This window comes from Artemia sp. Qi Xiang Cuo, chromosome 19 (genome assembly GCF_049724085.1).
Source record: "Artemia sp. Qi Xiang Cuo chromosome 19, ASM4972408v1, whole genome shotgun sequence".
In the NCBI taxonomy this organism is placed as follows: domain Eukaryota; kingdom Metazoa; phylum Arthropoda; class Branchiopoda; order Anostraca; family Artemiidae; genus Artemia; species Artemia sp. Qi Xiang Cuo.
In genome coordinates, this window is record NC_142812.1 from 41,764,623 (window position 1) to 41,785,077 (window position 20,455).

At 34.6% G+C, this 20,455-nt stretch overlaps 1 protein-coding gene across 1 annotated transcript in view; it reads right to left on the reverse strand.

Moving 5' to 3' along the window:
• Nucleotides 1-229: 229 nt before the first annotated feature.
• DCTN4-p62 (dynactin subunit 4) overlaps nucleotides 230-20,455 on the reverse strand; it is a 63,630-nt gene continuing 43,404 nt past the window's right edge. The window contains exons 7-10 of the mRNA XM_089104817.1: nucleotides 16,224-16,401; nucleotides 12,058-12,299; nucleotides 8,150-8,346; nucleotides 230-1,420 (exon numbers count right to left, since the gene is read on the reverse strand). Coding sequence (XP_088960943.1) covers nucleotides 8,169-8,346; nucleotides 12,058-12,299; nucleotides 16,224-16,401 — 598 coding nt within the window. The 3' untranslated portion in view covers nucleotides 230-1,420; nucleotides 8,150-8,168. The remainder of the gene's footprint in view (nucleotides 1,421-8,149; nucleotides 8,347-12,057; nucleotides 12,300-16,223; nucleotides 16,402-20,455) is intronic.

A 20,455-nucleotide genomic window follows, 5' to 3' on the forward strand; every position in this document is an offset into this window, starting at 1 on the left:
AAAACTTCTTAAAAAATACGTCATTCTCTAAAAATAAACATCTAAAACTTCTTAAAAGATACGTTAGTTGCTAAGAACATATATGTAAAATTTCTTTAAAAATACATCATGCTCTAAAAACAAACATCTGAAACTTCTTGAAAGAAACATTATTTTCTAAAAATACACATTTAACATTTCTTATAAGATACGTTATTTTCTAAAAAAAAAAATAAGGGAGGTCTTCAATATTCTTCGTGCCAATATTCAATAGCTTTAGAATTATGGATAAACATTGATTAATTAAGGCATCGATTTAATGATAATTTTTTTTTCTAGATCAGCCAACAGATTACCCATTCTCATTGTCAAGTGATAAAACTAATATACATTATTTATCACCCAGTTAAAATAAAATATTAATGCCCAGGCTAAATTGTAGTCACACTTGTCCATAAGACCAATATTATGCAAAACTACAGTGCCAGTTATGTGTACCCTTCATAGTTTATTGAACTGAACACTGTTCGACTTTCATGCACAAAAAAATGCGATTGACCAATCAGAGTCAAGATCTAAGGGACGGTTTTTTTCGTCCCTTAGATCAACTAGAAAAATGAAAGCTTGGACCAGTAATTTTTCAATTGGTCACATGAGCCTAGAGAAGATACAAAGAGGTGGAATTCGTGGCCAAAAATGGCCTAAAGATTCTCCATCCGGGACCAAAACAGTGCTGACATAAGCTTTTAATGCCATTTTAATTTTCCCTCTTTGATACGAGTGTAACGTTAAAGTAGAAAAAAAAAATGTCACCATAACTGCTAAGGTCCATGCGTCAGCCCTGCAGTGTGTTGCTACAGCAACGTTCAATCTATGGGCCCACTATTACCATGCTAAGGTCAAACCCATTTCGTCACTACAGGGCTTTGTAAGCCCCCCTGAACACGGCCATGCGCTGATGCCAAAATAAAAACTGTGTTTAATCACAAGAACCCTAAGACTATTGGGGATTTGAGCCCTTCAGGGCAAAGTTCCTTCTACGCCTTTTTCCTAGGACCTCTCGATTAATGTGTAACTTCAAACTTGAAAAGAGTCTCGATATTTTCAAGGCCGATATTTTAGCGATTGATCAACATATTGCAGCTAAATTGGAACTTCGTTCAAGATCTAAAGCCGAAAAGCATCGAGTTTTTGGCATGCTGGCGTACCATTACGTTGAGAATGTCCCCCAACGAACTTTGACTACTTTAATTCTAAGCCATCTAAAGCGAAATGAATAAAATATTCAAGAAGAAACACAAGAGGCATCCACCAAAATCCACTAGCGTATATTGAAAAAAGAAAAAATTTGGGCAAATGAAAGAAACTATTATGATGTAGTCACTGAAAAAGCGCTGGAGTGAAGAGTAGCGTGAATTGTCCAGAAATAGCAGCGATTTACCTGAAAAATAGAAAAAATCACAAAAATAACCACGGTGGAAGTATTTTAATTGATGTCAGAGGGGGAAGGTGGGGAGACTTTATGAGGAAAGAGGTCAGAAGAAATAATAATTTTATAATCAAAATGTTGAATACATACTTCGAATTTTCTGCTCTTCTCAAAATGAATTTATACAAAAATTCACTTTTTGTAATTCACTTACAAAAAGAATGGAAAGGGGGATTTTAGTATTAGATTGAAAACTAAAAATAATCATAAAGTAAATTAAGGGGGCGTTTCAAGGGATTGACTCTGTGTAGCAGGGATGTCGCTCCCATTAAATCAATCTTTTGGACGAAGAAGTTCCTAAACAGTAGTTAAAAAAAATTGTTTTTTTTTTCAAAGTTACACCTATAAATCGGACTCTTTGTACGATCCAGATTTTCAAAAAAAAAAAAAATATGAACGCAGCCTAAATGAAATTTAGGCTGTGTAAAAAAGTTCTATTCGACGTCCACGGAAACCAAGAAAAGAGTTAGAACGCTCTGATCAATTACTCTTTACCTTTTTCACACGCGCTTTCAAACTTAAGAAACACTTAACGAATAAAAAAATAATAATTGATAATAATGAAAATTATCTCAAGAAATCAAAATTAATTATGAAAATGAAAAATAATGGGCTATAGAAAATTCAGTCATCTGACATTCATCACGGAAGCTGAGGAATAAATTTTTGCATCAAGGAATATAGTAATGCAATTTAAAGTACAGATTCTATCTCAGCCAAAAAATCAAGGCCAGGCGGGGATTAAACACCATTATTGGGTTATAAATTAATCATAAGAAATTTTTTTTTTTAAATTGACGGTGACAATTATACTTTGGGCTGACAAATTACCAGCACATACAGAATCACATATAATAGAGTTTTTAGAGTTGTAAACATGAAGCTTTTCGCGTACTCACAACACAGTCCACATACGCGGAGTGACATTTAGAAACAATAAAAAAAAGGATGAAGGGGAAAGATTATACCAAACAATGAATGCCAAAATACGACATTAAAAACAATAAGAAAAGAAGAAAAACGAAAAAAAGTAAAGGAAAGAAAAAAAATTCATATTAAAATAGACCAAAAGTTTTCATGACTGCAACTTAGTCAAGACGAACAATGGTTTTTATTATGCCCCGGGTCGTTGGCATAGAGATAGATGGTAATGGACTGTTGCAATTTTGCAGGTATAGCAATCTAGTTATGAAGTTTGGTCACAAGATCGTCCATAAGTTAACATATGATGGTCACATGATGGTAAGACGGCCAACCTTATCGATTATGTTATTGTAAACCAAAGACTGGTCAGATCAGGATTGCTCTTATTAATCTTAAAAGTAAAGATCACCATCTAGTAGTGTCTAGTTAATCTAAGCTGGAATTTGGGAAGGTTAACTACCTTCTGGAAAGTTATAACGTTGGTAGACTCCAAGATGAGAATTTAGAGTAATTTTCCAAGAACAGTTGCATATGAAACTAGAAAGTTTTAAAATTGACAATATAGAAGATGAATAGAACAGTTTGTAAAGAATAAGATGTTGCTTGGGGAGGAAAGTTAGCAAAGCGGCTTGGAATATTTGTGAATACGCTTTAAGCTTTGTAGAAAAGAGGAGGGGTCTTTACAAAAAGTATATGAGTGATAGATAATATGAGAATAAGAGAAAGTAGAGGAAAGTAGAGAAAGCATCGAAGTGCGGATTAAGAGGTGTGGAGTGGAAGCCATGGATAGCCGAGGATCTGGAAGATCCATCCAGGTGGTATATCAATAAAGTACTGTATTGGCATGTTATGTAATTGAGAGGGAGAAGTCAATCTGGACCTGTCCGAGTTAAAGATAGAAATAGGGCCTCAAATAGTGATAAGGACAGTGCTAAAGAGAGATGGGCAGAATATTTTGAGAGAGTGTTCAATCATGATAAAATTACGGGAAATGACATAGAAAAGAATCAAAATAGTTTGAGGCGATTTGGAAGTTAAGGAAGATTTATTTTACGAACAAGAGTTAAGGATAGAATTAAAAGAATTGAAAAATGATAAGGCCCCGGGTGCTGATAGTGCGGTTATTATTTTACATCTGATAATTGTGATATAAATTGCTGAAGAAGTTTAAGATAACTTTAATTAGGCCCTTTTAGAAGAAAAGTGATAAGGGTGAGTGTAGTAATTATGGAGTCATTAGCTTGGTTTATGTAGGAAGCAAATTACTTAGTATTATGATACTTTTGGACTTTAGCTGAAGTCTTAAGAGAAGAAAAGTATCAGTTTTAGGAAGGGAGAGAATTTGTGGACCAACTTTTCACTCTTAGCTTAATGATGAGAAGTGCCTGAATCATTAGAACCCTTTACAAATAAGACGAAATGAAAACACAGAAAAACGGTCATAGTATTTGAAATGAGGCAGTGAAAAATAATAAAAAAAAAGTTTTTTTCAATATTAATAGTATAAGTCCAAATATTTGAAGATTCGGACTTATTTATAAATGGAGAGGCAGTGTGGTCTTGGGAATAAAATTATTCAGACCCCTTTAGTTCTCAGTTTTATAGATATTGAACAGGTGTTTGATTCAGCCGAAAGAAGAGATGTAATGAAGTTCCTATCCTTGGATGAGTATTCCAGATAAGTGCATTAAAGTGGTTAGTGCTATGCGTGAGGACAAAATTGCTCTGGTTAAGGTAGGAAATCAGGTTAATAGCTGGTTTGGCACTGAATCAGGAGTCACACACAATTGCGTTCTATCCTATATGGATCATTTTGATGGACTTTGCCTTAAGGAACTCAGGAAAGGTAATGGGAAAACACGGAATCAAATGGGGAAGTAAACTCACCTAGAATTAGATTACGCAGATGAATTGTCTGTCCCAGATAAACAAAATGAATAGTTCTTTGGAGATTTCGAGAGTTCAGGGCACAATAAAAGGAAAATTAATATTAAGCAGACCAAGTGCTTTAGTTTGGAAATAAATAAAAGCGAATAGGTGACGTTGGGTGACAGTAAGATCGATCAAGTGGATAACTTTGCTTACCTGAGTAGCATTATCGGTAAATATGGTAGATGTAGCAACGATGTAAAGAGTAGATGAGCTGAGGCCCAGGGTATTTTTTTTTACATATAAAAAAGGGCTTGGAAGAATAGGAAAATAAGTCTGCGAACCGAGATTAGGATATTGAAAGCCACGGGTGATGACAGTGGTCAAGTATGGTTCTGAAATATGGGCACTTCGGAAGACGGAAGAAGATTTTCTGGATGTTTTCCAGATGAAATGTCTACGGATAGCTTTGGGTAGCTGTTTAATTGGCCTTATAACAAAAACAGTAAGTAGTAAGATTAAACATGTTATATCCTACTTTCTTGGGCTATAATGAGAGAAAGGTTGATATCGCTAGGACATCTTTTGAAGATGAAGGGTGACAGATTGCCAAATATCGTCCTTTTTGGCCATTCATCAAAGGTCAGACGAAAAGCGGGTCGTCCCCGATTGGGGTGGGAAGAAGCCATAAGAAAGCATTCAAAATAAAATTTAACTTCTTGGAGGGGGGGGGGTGTAAAGAGGGAAGCATGGAATGGATTGGGATGGAGGAAGAGCGTACGCAACTGTGTTAGGCTCAGACGGCAAGATACTGCAGTGAGTTGTTAACAGTAGTGATAGCAGTAAGTTTTACTTCTCAGGCTCAACTAAATAGCAAATCGTGATTCATTGGAACAGAAATGAAAATATATAGCGTCCTTTTTGAGTAATGAGATGGATCGCGCCATAGCAAATAGGCGTTTTGTCATCTTATGTCACAAAGCGTTGGCCAAATATTGCCAAGATGCTGGTAACACAAATTCTGAGATAGTAAATAAATTTGGCACGGTCTAAGACCCTTGACTGGAGATTTGCAGTTCTCTATAATGAAAACCGAAGAAGATTGCATTTTAGCATACATAGCACTACCAGGGTGGCTTCAGGCGGGGGGGTCTCTCCCCAGTCCTTTTGTTAAGGCATATTGATTTTGACGTCAAAGAGGTCCCACACGATTAATTTAGTCAGAGACAGTCCAAACTAAATTTGCTTTCTAATGGAAAGCATTTCACATTTTTAAGCTCCTCGATACAAAACAACTAATTTTGACATGACACGTCTTCAGTCGTGGAAGATGATTTTTAAGATTTTACCAAAAGGAACGTTACCAAAGTAACCCGGAGACAACAAAACATAAAACAGACGAGACAACAAATGACGAAAGATAACGCCATAAAAATCTTCCTTTGGACTTTGAAGGAATACAGCACTCTGGAGGATAATCTTCAAGAACATTTGGAAGGAAAATAGACGAAAAAAAGGTTTGCGATGAAGAACCCCTAGTTAAAATAGACTGAATAATGAACACAATGATAGACAGGAAGAAACAAACAGGAGTAAAAAAAAAACATTGATTAGTGAAATATCGAAGGTTTTGATTCAAGAAGAGGTTATTAAAAAAAAGGGTTATGAAGGTTCTAGCGGATGTGTCAATCCAGACGAGCGTGACTAGCTAAAGAAACAATGTGCAAAATTCTAGAGATTCATCTATAGCAGTGAATCCCAACGTGGGGTGTAGGCCCAATGGTTGGGGCATGGCAATATTTTGGAGGATCATGAGCAGGACGTCACCCTTCGGTTAGCTATATTTCAGAGGCATAATTTTGAAAAAATATTTTTCATGTGAATGATGTCACATACACATGCACTTAAAGAGCAAAAACTAAGTGATAATATTTCAATGACGTTATAAATTGTATAAAAGGTGTTCTAAAAATATTTTTCATTAGTAGGAAATATACCTAAAGGACGACCAAAAACAAGATACCAAGTTAATAACCTTTTAAGCTTCCTTCAGGTGAACACACGTAAAATTTTGAACAACAAAATTTAAAAATCCCGAGGGGGCATCAGAATTTTAGAAATGTCTAGATGGGGCATGGCCCAAAATCAAGTGGTATTTAGAGGGACAAACACTAGAGATTAATTCAGTATTTTTTGTACGACGCATACCAATACGGTTTCTTACGATATACGCATATTACGTTTTTACGATATTATCTTTACATTATTACGTTTATTACGTTTACGAATTACGCATATTACATTTACGATATTACGTTTCTTACAATATACGATATACGGTTTCTTACGATACACGCATACGAATAAGGTTCCCACCACTGATCTAGAGGGACAAACACTAGAGATTAATTGAGTATTTTTTGTTCGACGCATACCAAAACGGTTTCGTACGATATACGCATATTACGTTTTTACGATATTATGTTTACATTATTACGTTTATTACGTTTACGAATTACGCATATTACATTTACGATATTACGTTTCTTACTATATACGATATACGGTTTCTTACGATATACGCATACGAATAAGGTTCCCACCACTGATCTAGAGGGACAACCACTAGAGATTAATTGAGTATTTTTTGTGCGACGCATACCAATACAGTTTCGTACGATATATGCATATTACGTTTTTACGATATTATGTTTACATTATTACGTTTATTACGTTTACGAATTACGCATATTACATTTACGATATTACGTTTCTTACGATATACGATATACGGTTTCTTACGATATACGCATACGAATAAGGTTCCCACCACTGATCTAGAGGGACAAACACTAGAGATTAATTGAGTATTTTTTGTGCGACGCATACCAATACAGTTTCTTACGATATATGCATATTACGTTTTTACGATATTATGTTTACATTATTACGTTTATTACGTTTACGAATTACGCATATTACATTTACGATATTACGTCTCTTATGATATACGATACACGGTTTCTTACGATGTAGGCATACGAATAAGGTTCCCACCACTGATCTAGAAAGACAAACACTAGAGATTAATTGAGTATTTTTTGTGCGACGCATACGGATACGGTTTCCGCCAACCCGTCTCCCTCCCACTTAATTGGTGTAATAGAAAACACATTAGTTATTTAGTTAAAATAGTGTTTTGCTAGTATTAGTGATTCTATTCTCCAATCAAAACATGTTTTCGATGTAATAGCTGCCAGATACCAGCTTCAATAACTTGGCATCAAGTTTGGACATGCTCAAACATGATTTGAATTAAGGACAATAAATCAAGGTAAATTTTCAATCTTTCAATTTTTATCATATCAACTTTGAAGCGTTTTGTACATTGCTCATAAAAATCTATTAGGATACAACTAACGAAATATCTATACGTGGCAACATCGGTAAAGTAGTTCTGATTCGCAGAACATATGTTTTCTCCATTTGGAGAGATGCATTATCACAGATAATTATAAAAATCATCTGATAAAAGTATCTCAAATACCATTTTCTTTGAGGTGTCGTTTTAAGACTCATTAAATGTCTTGGGGGGAAAACCAAATGTATCAAGGAAGACTATTCTGGAAAAATTAAAAATTTTGAAAAGTAATGTTTCTGTAACATTTATCTAATTATCTCTAAATTTATTTATACAAATCGGGGAAATTACTAAATAACTTCGGGGAATGAAGAACAAGATAGAATAAAGTGTTTTAGTTTAGTGTTTAATAAAAAGTGTGTTTTACCAATGGCAAAATTTAAGCTTATTCATCCTGCTGAATATATGTGAATGATTCTGAATTTCAAATATTCAAAAAACTCAGAAATGGTAATATCGATGCTTACTTATTTTTATTGAGTGCAACTAGATGCGCAAAAATACAGCAGTTTCTGCAATACTTGGCTGTGAATCGGGCAACGCACCAGCCCTAAACGTCTGCCACTGTAGAACCAGCCCAATAAGAGAGACATCAGCTTCGGCATTCTCTCGTTTCAGCTTGACCTCATAGCCAACTTTGTTTGTCTTCCTCCATATAATATATCTAGAATGGATAAATTCAATTGACCTTGGGCACAGTTCATATAATTATCCAGTATGATCTTTCCCTATCTCACCCATTATAAAAACCCAGACCAAGGTGTGAGTGCTCCGGAGAACGTTTTTGCAGATAGAAACATAGGCGACATCAGATCTTTTCACGGGTAGACAAGTCAGACTGTGATCTAATCGGAAACAAGTGGAAACCTGCTATTACGAATAATGCACTTTGTTGGAAACAATCGGAAACAGACTAACCCGCTAATGCAGAAAGGAGTGGGAGGAGCTTTTTGTTCGCACCGAGAACGAAGACCAGAAATGATCTGCGATAAGCTTACTGGATAATTATATGAACTGTGACATTGGGAAAGCCTTTGATCTTGTTAACCGCACTTCATTGGTTGCTCAAGAGGGATATGCTTTATCATAAAGAACAAAATCAGAAAGATTCCGAAAAACGCAAATTCCTGGCTATGGCGACTATTTTACTTTAGTAAACACAATTTTATTAAGGATAATGTCTAATTCTTTATTAAGTATAACTGCTTTAAGATTATATACAAATCTTTATTAATTAATTATTATGTTTATTAAGATAAGATTACCTTCAATAAACACATGTCTTCTGATATAATAGCTTTGTGAATAATTCGGATTTCTAGCAGCTATATATTTTGGAAATATACTACTTCGGCGCAAAATAGCTTGCCAAATACCTTAAATGATAGAAAAGTAAAGATAGCAATTTTATTCGCTTTTCAAATTATTCAGTTACAGCGTTATACAGGTATATATATATTCAATTATTCAGTTACAGATGTATATATATATATATATATATATATATATATATATATATATATATATATATATATATATATATATATATATATATATATATATATATATATATATATATATATATATATATATATATATATATATATATATATATATATATATATATATATATATATATATATATCTGAGCCAGTTCAGTAACCCCACTATATTAGTTGCTCAATGGGGATTTTTTCCAAGTGGAAAAATCGGAGGATTTTAGAAAAACAATTCCAAGAATTTGACATTGTATATTTAGTACTGAATCTGTTAATTTAAAGATTTTTGATTGTTATTCTTTTAAGATATTAGCAAATACTGTAATAAAACAAACATATATAAAATAAAAACAAAAGAAAATGAGCCTGATTTGAAACTGTCAGAGGGACAGGCCCATAATAAAGGAAAAATGCACGGAAAACATAAACGATTTGAAATTAATAGATGGCAGTTTTGATTGAAAATACTTATAACATGAGTCTCCTCAAAAATTTCTATGATTGTTTGATTTTAATTATTTGCATTTCATTCGATTGATTTGTTTATATTATTGAAAAAACAAAAATATTTTATCAGAACTTAATAAAAATTTAAATAGATGAAATGAACAAATTTGCATTATCCAATTATTAATTAATTATTAATTGATCCAATTATACAAATTATTAATTGAAGTGGTTCCATTTCTATTTCTCTTTCATTATAGCTGCGTATGCTCCTTTGAGTGCTTTAATTATGCCTTTTTATCTTTTACTATATTTTCATCACTTTTAATAGCGTCAAAATAAATAGATGTTTATATACAGTCAACAAAAAATAGTAAATAATAAGATCATATTCAACATCATATACAAGTCTGTGTGGAAAAACGAAGTCTGTGTGGCCGGGAATGCAGGGAGAAAGAAAAAACGAAAACAAACCAAAGAAAACCCAAAAATAGGATAAAAACCAATAAGGGGAAAAAAGAAAAGAAAATACCACGAATAAACAGAACACCTACACAATAGATAGAAAAAAGAAAATCAGCTACCCACCACTAACTACCGGCCGAAAACCAAGCCAGAGCAAAATTCCTTGCGATAATACAACACACAATTTCAACTAGGCACAGAGACATCAATCGCACAGGGCATTGAGGAAAAATATTGAATAAACAAATAAAAACAGAAATAAAAATAATAACAAGAAATTATCCCGAGAACAAAAATATTTCTACAATCCTTTAAAAGGCATTCCTTCCCTTTCATGTTTTTCTAATTTTTATAGAGGTACACGGAAATGGAACAGTGATATTAAGATTATTGGAGACCCCCCATGTATTTAAAAAAAAACATTAAGGAACAGCTTTTTTGCAGAATATGACTTTTGATTTGTTTGTTTATTTTTTGTGGGAGTCATGATGATATGATGTTCCCGGAAGAAATGCAAAGTAATGATGTTTTTTTGTTTATTTATTGTTTAGTGTGACGTTATTAGTGTCGTGGTAGCCAAGTGTTGTTTTTATTTTAAGGATTTTGTTCTTTCTACCTCCCCCATGGACTAGTTTCGCTTTGTAGGGGAGGTAGCAATGATTTTTTTATTATGTGTTTTGTAAATAAATCCTTTTTTCTCACTCTAAAAAAAGGAACCAAACGAGTGACACTTTCTAGCCGATTCGGTCAAAGTATTCCAGGCAGACGAAAAAAAATTCTGGGGGTTGAAGTCTGGTTCGACTAATGGTATTCGAATGCTATCATAAAACCGGATATAGTATAAAGAGTGGCACAGGCAAGAGAGAGACTAGTTCTGATTGAATATCACCGTTTGACTGAAAACAAAGGAAAGACACGCATGAAACGACATGAAATGATTCCAAATCAAGCAACGGCTTATCAAATCAAGAACTATTTGTTGCAGTGATAAAATTCCTTGCTTTGTCACATACTCTGAAGAGCGGTATGAGAAGGGAAAGGAATAAAGAGTTGACATCCGTATAGTAGGCCAATAAGAGATGTAAGACTGAACTAAACAAGAAACAAAATTTTTAGCATTGACCCAGGAAAAATGTATTCAGCTTTCTAAGTATTATGAGATTCATTGAAATCTCAAAATAGGGAATAAACACGACACAAAAATAAAATTAAAAAAAAACGGCTAAACAGATTTGGTAAAAGCAGAAACGAGGGCCTTTCCATTAACATGGAAAGGCATTTGGGTATAAATGTTTTATCTTTTTTCTATATTATTCTTTTCCGAATATTAATGTTATATTTTCTAACATATTTTCGAAACTAATTTTATAAAGTAAATAATATAACAAATACATTCAATATTTATATGGAAAACACAGGTAACTGGGCATGATTGTTTTCCATTTTCTACAGTGTCAAATTTCTTTATTAAAATACTTATTAGGGTTGATCGAATACACGTATGTCTATTCATTCCACTGGTTTATTCATTTCTGTCATTTCAATTCTCAATACAATCATCATCTATTCACTCTAGTAGAATTTTTTTCCTTCTTCCGTATTTCATTATTATTTTTTTATTTTATACTATTATTATGTTTTTCAATATTTTAAGTTTTCATTTTATAAATACCGAATGTTACCACTACTACTACTAACGACTCACTGCAGCACCAAGCCACCTGAGGCCAACACAGCTACGCATGCTCCCCCTCCACCCAAATCTATTCAAAGTCCCCCTCTTTACTTCACTCATTATACAAAGTCTCCCAAACCTTTGGCGACGACGTGCTTTTCGTTTGGCTGACAAGGATTATCTTTGGCAATATGTCGTCCTTCATTCATTTCTTTAATATGATTAACATTATTAATATTATATAAATACTATAACATAAATACTATTAAAAATAACCTGATATACTTACTTAGGATCGTCTTTAAGTAACGACATAGAGCTCGCTTCGTATTCTGCCAGGTCATCCCGGGGCAGAAGATTGATACTATCAGTTGCTAGTTCTAGTCTTCCTGTTACTTTCACACTGGCAGCGTTTTTCGCCATTGTTTCATACATTTCGATTTCTTCAGCAGAAGTTAGTTGATCCGAAATTACTCTTGCAGATGAAAGACTTGGTAATGACAGAAGGGATTCTGCAGGCTCTGGCCGTTTCTTTAAAATAAAATGAGAAAAAAGAGACACGCCTATGAGGCTAAAAAAAAGGCTAAAATCTGATTTTCGAGGGTTTTCAAGAGAGTAGGCAGAATATATCCGATTAAGGGTTTCCGAAAATGGAAAATCAGTGGCATATTTTGTATCCGTCACCGTTTTCGATGCTTTTCAACTTTCTCTTTTTGAAAACTACCGAAAATTTTTCTTCCTAATAAATTACTATCATTATGATAAGCCTAGATAATAAATGTTGTCTAAAAAAAAACAACAGATCTGAATATATTATAAAAAACCAACAAAGAGAAAAATCTCAGTGAAAAAAAAAACAAAAAAAACGAGAATGCGGCCAGTGGAGAGAAAAGAAACAAAAAATGTAAAACAACGCGGATATTTCACATGTATCCAAACAAGGCGTCTTCAGCATGAAAGAAACAAGAACACGAAAAAAAAAAATATATATATATATATATATACAATTGGCGCAAACTGATCCACGTAGGGAAAAGTTATTGGCTATTACTGAAGCAAATCGTTTTGGTCTAGCAGGTAAAATAGTCCAAAAAGTTTCGTAAGGAAACTAAGCACATTCAATATGAGCTTCAATATGTCCATTTATAAAAATGGACACAAACATGTAGTTTTGGTCCTAAAACATGGAAATAAACCATCATCTGAAACATATATTGTAAATCGAATTCATTTATCCGAAAGAAGTAGATAAATTACAACATTCTCTTCAGGTAATGTTGAGATTAAATATGAAACCCAATATAGAGCATATGACAACCCTATGCTAGCTCTACAAGAACTCGTAATGTCCATGAAATTAGCCGTCACTCGGATCTACTACATCAACTACACTCAGATCTTCTACACTTATCGTGTCCATTGCACCCACTTCAGCAACTGGATATAGTTCAATTGATCACTGCATTGCACTTTCCAGAAAAGTTCAACTGACACTCAAAGTTGGAAATCACGAGTTTAAATTCAGCTGCACTTTTAAGTAAACTCAACTGTAAGTCTAAGTTGGAATTCATAAGTTTAATTTCACCTCCACTTTCAAGTAAACTCAACTGCAAGCCTAAGCTGGAATTTATAAGTTTAATTTCAGCTCCATTTTTAAGAAAACTCAACTGCAAGTCTAAGTTAGAATTCATAAGTTTAATTTCAGCTGCACTTTTAAGTAAACTCAACTGCAAGTCTAAGTTGGAATTCATAAGTTTAATTTCACCTCCACTTTTAAGTAAACTCAACTGCAAGTCTAAGTTTGAATTCATAAGTTTAATTTCAGCTGCGCTTTTAAGTAAACTCAACTGCAAGTCTAAGCTGGAATTCATAAGTTTAATTTCAGCTCCACTTTTAAGTAAACTCAACTGCAAGTCTAAGTTTGAATTCATAAGTTTAATTTCAGCTGCGCTTTTAAGTAAACTCAACTGCAAGTCTAAGCTGGAATTCATAAGTTTAATTTCAGCTCCACTTTTAAGTAAACTCAACTGCAAGTCTAAGTTTGAATTCATAAGTTTAATTTCAGCTCCACTTTTAAGTAAACTCAACTGCAAGTCTAATTTGGAATTCATAAGTGAATACATAGAAAAAAAATATATATATATATAAGGAAAAATCGATCTCCATTACACTCCCACATTTCGCACCAAGTTCATTGATGATCCGTTGAATTTCTTGTTTGAGTATCAACAGATTACGGGGCTTGTTTTTGTAAACTCGTGACTTAGCGTATCTCGACAGGAAATTCATATTTGATGCTGGCTCCAACACCTCCACACATACCTTAATCTTAAACACCCTGCTTGAACTGTAACAATACAAGGACAATGCTTGAACTGTAACTTTATTCTTACATATACTTGCATTCTGTATTATTAGAGAACCATAGTAGCCCCTTCAAAAACTCCAACAGCTTATTAGCGATAAGGGTGGCAAGCTGCATTTTATTTGAACCAGATTTAATAGAAAAATATTCAAAGTGAAAAGAACATGTTTGAAATAGACCATGATGATGCTTTTTTTCAAAGTTTAAGGACAAAAACTACATGTTTGTGTCCATTTTACCTTTTTTCGTAAATAATTTTATTGAACTGGACAGCCACAACTAACTTCTCAGTCAAATCCTTTTTAACACTGTTTGCGTCTTCCATTACTGTTGTTGTTATGTTTAAAAAATTCCTGGAAAATCGCTAGATACCAGATATAAGTTAACATTCTACATATTTGTAAAATGCTTGACGAAGCAACTGAAATCGTCAAAGTTGTGTGGAAATGAGCAAATTTTGCTCCTGTGTGAAACTAGGGCTAGATACACTGAGGAATATCTAATTCATACGAGGTAGGGGAGATCAGTTCTGTTTACAATGAGAATACTGGAGAGCTGCTACAGAAAATACTATCCAGCATTTTTATGTGCTCTACGCAAGGGCGTATCTAGGATTTTTGTTCGGAGGGGGGGGGGAGAGGGTACAGATAAAGCTAAAAAAACATCAAAATTAGCTTATATTCATTTCTGTTACGTTCCTACGATTAGGATCAAATTTCGGGGGGAGGGGGGTCAAACTCAGTAACCACCCTCCCTCTGGATACGGCCTTGGCGCTATGTATAGAAGATAAGCTTTGGCTACGCAGGAATGAATATAAGTTTTCTCAATTAAACAATAAAAAATAGAATTTTTTGCACAAAAAGCCAATAGATCATATTTTCGCTAAAGACCTTGTTTCCCACGGATGGTAAATGTGCATGATAAGGTTAAGCGTTATCGTAGTATCAGGCTAGACCTTACCTAAACATTAATTGACATATAAAGACACAAAATTTGTTTTCCTCGCTGGGTTTTCTTAGTCTAGTCTTGGCATACATACCCTATAAGTTTGAAGCTGATCTGGATTTTAGCCACTTTACATGCCCAGTAAGTTGCAAGCCGATCGTAGACAAAAAAAAACATGGGCTAATTCGGGAGTCATCAATTAATACAACCATTTATCTCTGCATTCAGGTCTTATTTTCTTTTTGGTTATAGGTAAGTTGCAAGTTTCAGAAGAATTAAAGGAACAGAAGTTTTTTGTTCATGAATTGATATAATCTCTTGTTATTCGTCTTTATTCGATGGAACAAGGTACCAGATTTGAGTATGTCAAAATTTTGTTGAGGTCTGCCTGGTCATGTCTAAATACCAGGGAGGTTTGGAGCCCAACAGAAATTAAACAGATTCCGGTTTCAGTGTCACCAATCTTTTAGTGTTTTTTTTTGTCTGGAATGTTTAGAAATTCTGTAAGTCCAAGAACTCCGTTCAATCTGATCCTGACTGACCAGGAAAACAACCTTTTAGCCCATAGGGACATATAACCCTCTGCACAGGCCAAATTAAAACATTCGTAAGTCCAAGGAAATAATTCATCCTAATTTCATCTAAAGTAACATACAACTACATTTTGAATATGCTAGGTGATAAAACCCCGTCTTGCTTCACCCCACAAAGAGCACAGAAGAAGGGAGTCAAAGAATACCACCATAAGATATTCGATGCCGATTTTCCCAATGTACTTGTAATTGTACTCGCTGCACGTTTAAGCCGCATCCAAGCTCATTGTGGCGCCCACCAGACGACGACATGTCTCCTTCCAGAGGTTTCGCTCGAGGGTTGCAGCCCCCCCCCCCTCCTACGAGGTAGGGGAAATTACAGATACAAACCTACTAAAACTGTGACCTTCATAGTTTTTAACGCGTTAAAATTTAATGAATTTAATTTTATTAAATTCATTATTTACTTTTTAAATAGTTATCTACTGTTGCCTTTCCGGGAGTAGCCTCTAATTTGCCCTTTTCTCGGAGACTCTTCAAAAAGGGTTTTGCGTAAACGAAAAAAAAACACATTGGATCACTTCACTGCTTAAATAGTTAATTAGTATTACCTGTTCGGTAGTAACCTGGAGCGGTGCTTTTTCAATAGGAAGTTTCCCCAATTCTTCCAGAGGAAGAAGACGAATATTAGTTGCGTGCTGAGAACGGTTACAAATTCGTAATACTAAAGTAGCATCTTCGTTTCCATTATTCTGCAAACTGAAGATGGTTATCTCCGGAACATGATGGCTAGAAGACAAACGATAAAACCATAGTGCTCAAATAACACACTCATGCCAAACGATTAATTAGGGAGGGTATGGAATATGGCATTATCCCCTTTTTAATTATAACACAGTATTTAATTCAATGGCTGCCAAAGTAGATGAGGGCACCATCTACTAGGCAATTTGTATGAATACCTTACGAACAAGGCCGTACCCAGAGGGGGGGGGGTTAGGGGGGTTTTAACCCCTCCCAAAATGTTTTTTTGAAACGTAACAAAAATGAATATAAACAAATTTTGTTTGCGTTATTTTATGTTTTTTTGCGTAACCCCCCCCCCGAAAAAAATCTTTGAGTAAAACCCCTCCGAAAAAAATCCTGGTACGGCCTTGCTTACGAAAGAACTTTTGAGACAGAATTAGAGAGATATGATGAAGAAAAACATCAGAAAAAACAACAACAAAGAACTATAGAAAAACTACAGAAGAACTATAGAAAAAAACTATAGAAGAAATATAGAAAAAACAACAAAGAACTATAGAAAAACTATAAAAGAACTGTAGAAAAAAAACAACTAAGAGAATAGCAGACATTTTGGACCGATACTCACAATCCGTCTTATTTGTCTAATTAACGTAATTAAAACCAGAAAAACTATCGTAATTAAAACAAATACCTAAAAAATATATACGATAGACAACATCAGCCAGAAAAACTTGCCATATGTTTCTACAAAAATTTCTAGCTTTTCATTATAATTCCTCAGTCAGAAGAAAATTAAACAATGCTGTACCCAGAGTCGTATGCAAGAAGTAAAGGGGACATTTGTCTCTGGAACATGATGCAAAGGCTAAAGCAAAACTTTTTGGCTGAGATTCACCTGAAATTTTATAGTAAAAGACCCCACATAAGAAAAACCCAAAAATAAAATACAATTTTCAAAACATTTTGGAGAGGTGGGTGTGCTTAGTGTAAAACTTGCCGAAAATCTGTTTCCCGTTGTATTTTTTATACAACGGTATTTTTTATTCGTCATTTGTTATGTAAATCAGACTATATAATGAATATGTCAACAGTACTATTTGTTTAATACAATCACAGATATATTATACAGCCAAATATAGTTAATACATGTACCAGCGAGGATTTATGAGACTCGATTTCGGCTTTTCTAGCCACAGTTAGTTTTACGATATCTAGCTTTAATTAGTCGTTAGTTACCATTAGTTACTTTAATATTAACCATTAGTAAACGAATGGCTATTAGTTTTAAGATAATATGTTTTACAGAAAACCAAAAACGCTGTTGCTGGAAATCAAGGCTTAGCACCTGTTAGTGGGAAAAGGGTGAAATGAACTAAGGAATAAAGTCTTATTTATTCTTCATCCAAACAAACGTTTACCAAACTTCTGACATTTGTGTACCCCTTTCTATAATTTTCACAGCGTAATCTTAATCAGACAAATGGTCTAATAGCCAGTTCCTTGCACGGTTCAGGTGCATATCCCCATCAAACTCCAGTGCAGGGCGTGCCCTCACCAAAATCTGGTGAAAAGTGTAACCGACCACACTCTTCTCGTACCCCTGGGGGTACGCGTACCAAAATTTGTGAGACGCTCATCTAAACCGAAAGCTAATTTTAATAGACTTCATGTTTTTATGCGTCTTTATGTTTATTTATGTTCATTTTTTCAATTCGTTTTTATTGTCTTTCTCCTTTCCTTTTATATTACTGTCATGAGGCCCTCTGTTCTTTAATGGATTGAAAAAAAAATTGACTGACTGAAAAAGTACTAGGCTAAAAAAGTAAAACTTCAACAATATTTGGAAGCCTATAGCTTAATTATTTCGGCAACATTATTCATTTAAACCTGTACGTGGCAATTTTTAGGAAACATGAAGGGATTTTAGGCAGCCCTAAGGACCTTCTTCATCGAAGAAAATCTAGAAAGAAAGACATCAAAAATGCAAAATAAAAAAGATATTTGAACTTTAAAAGCCCAGCTTTCCAAGCAGCTGCACCCAAAGGATTTGGGTGCAGCAATATTAGTTGCAACAATTGCAACAAGGAGAGGCATACCAGGTACCAGCCCTGGAGGGGTGTCAAAAATTGGTCTAAAAGGACTTATGATTGATTATGGCCCGCCGTGAAAAAAATGGGGTAGCATAGTAACATGGGGTAGTAAAGTTCAACATAAATTTATAGATATTGTGTATTGCAAGTTTTCCCTAGAAAAGAATTCAACCCATTAATATAAAAAAAAAGTAACAATAACCTTGACCCTCAAGAAAAATATAATTATGTATTAACAACATTTGCTGCATAATTAAATGTAATGAGAGATTCTAAATTACAGGTAACAAACAAAGTCAAGGTGAAATCAGCAACAAGTTTGTCACCTTTCTTAATGACTGGGAAGTAGGAGTTATCGATTAGACATATAAAAAATATGCATTAATCAAGAGCCATTTTTGCAAAATTATGACCAAAACGCAATCCGCCAAATTTTGGGATTGAATTAACGATAAATATCATCAATGCCAACTTCTACTTCTATAATCTTTTCTTGGTCCTATATTAACAGCTTGCGAATCCTAAGCAGAGCCGTTTCTGGGGTCAGTGTCGACCAGGGCAAAATTAATTATAGCGCCCCCTCCTGACTCAAATATAAGCAAAAAAAGCCGTGTCAAAGTGAAAAATTAGACCAAAGTGGGCAATTCTCCCGCCACGATGCCGCCTAGCCACGACACCTAGGGCAACAGCCCAAGTTGCGCCCCTTAGAACGGCTCCGATCCTAGGATTGTTTAACTAGGAATGAAATCGAAAGTTTTTCAATTATTTTACTTTCTCTTAGCTGACAGCAAGGAACATTGTTTTTGGTGAAGGATTTTTACACTAAGCAATAGTGCAGCACCGATCCTTCAATATTCACCATATTACAAAAACTCACCAATTACACTATCAGTATCCATATCCTTACTAATTTACTATCCGTTTAATGATAAACCCTCCTCATCATAGGCAGCGCAATCGCACTGCCTAAGTAAAGAACGATATTGGCACAATGTATTATATATTTTTTTTTTCATACCAGGGCACTTCGTATCAAAGGAGTTGTCAAAGAAACGTCGAAAAGGCCTCATTCAATTGGAAATTGGAGTGACTTGTGTCCTTTTTAATAGTCGAAAGTGATTGGAAGGCGACCAACACCTCGTCCGCACCTACACTTTCTCGAGACACATCTAGTACAAATATTGAGATGGCAATTTTACTAGGTGTACTTGATTTCCAGATAGAAATTCTAATTCTGAGGAGGGCAGTCCTCCATAGCTTTCGTTGGCAGGTTTGTATGTTTCATTATGGGGGCATAAATGGCTTTTCTATAGAAAGCGCTGATGTAGAAACTTGAAAAAAGGCTCATTCGATTTGAAACTGAAACAGCTATTGCCCTTTTTAATAGTCAAAAGTGGTTGGAGGGCAACTAACCCCCCTTTCACGCCTACCTCTTCCCCAAAAAAATCCAATCAAAATTTTGAGATATCCATTTTATTCAACGTAGATTCAAGATCTGGAACTTAGGTCTTTGAGGTTGACAACCCCCCCCCCACCGCCCTCAGGGCAAGGGTTGTAAGTTATGCCCAGAAGGCATATAAGGTTTTTATAGAACGCGTTGTCGTATAAACTTCAAAAAGGGCTCATTCAATTGGAAATTGAAATGGCTAGTGCCCTTTTTAATAGTCGAAAACGATTTGAAAGCAACTAACACCCCTTCCACACCCGCCATTTCCCCAAACACATCCAATACAAATTTTGAGCTAGCCATTTTGTTCCATGCAGTTCAAAATTCAGGATATTATACCTTTGAGCAGGACACCCCCCCCCCCCAGTCTTCAGGGCAAGGGTTATAAGTTATGCCCTGGGGGCATACAATGTTTTTATTTAAATCTTTGTCCTAGAAACTTGAAAAAGGGCTCATTCGATTGGAAATTTAAAGGGCTAGTGGCCTTTTTAATAGTCTAAAGTGATTGCAGGTCAACTAACCTCCCCTCTCACGCCCAACATTTCCCCATAACCAT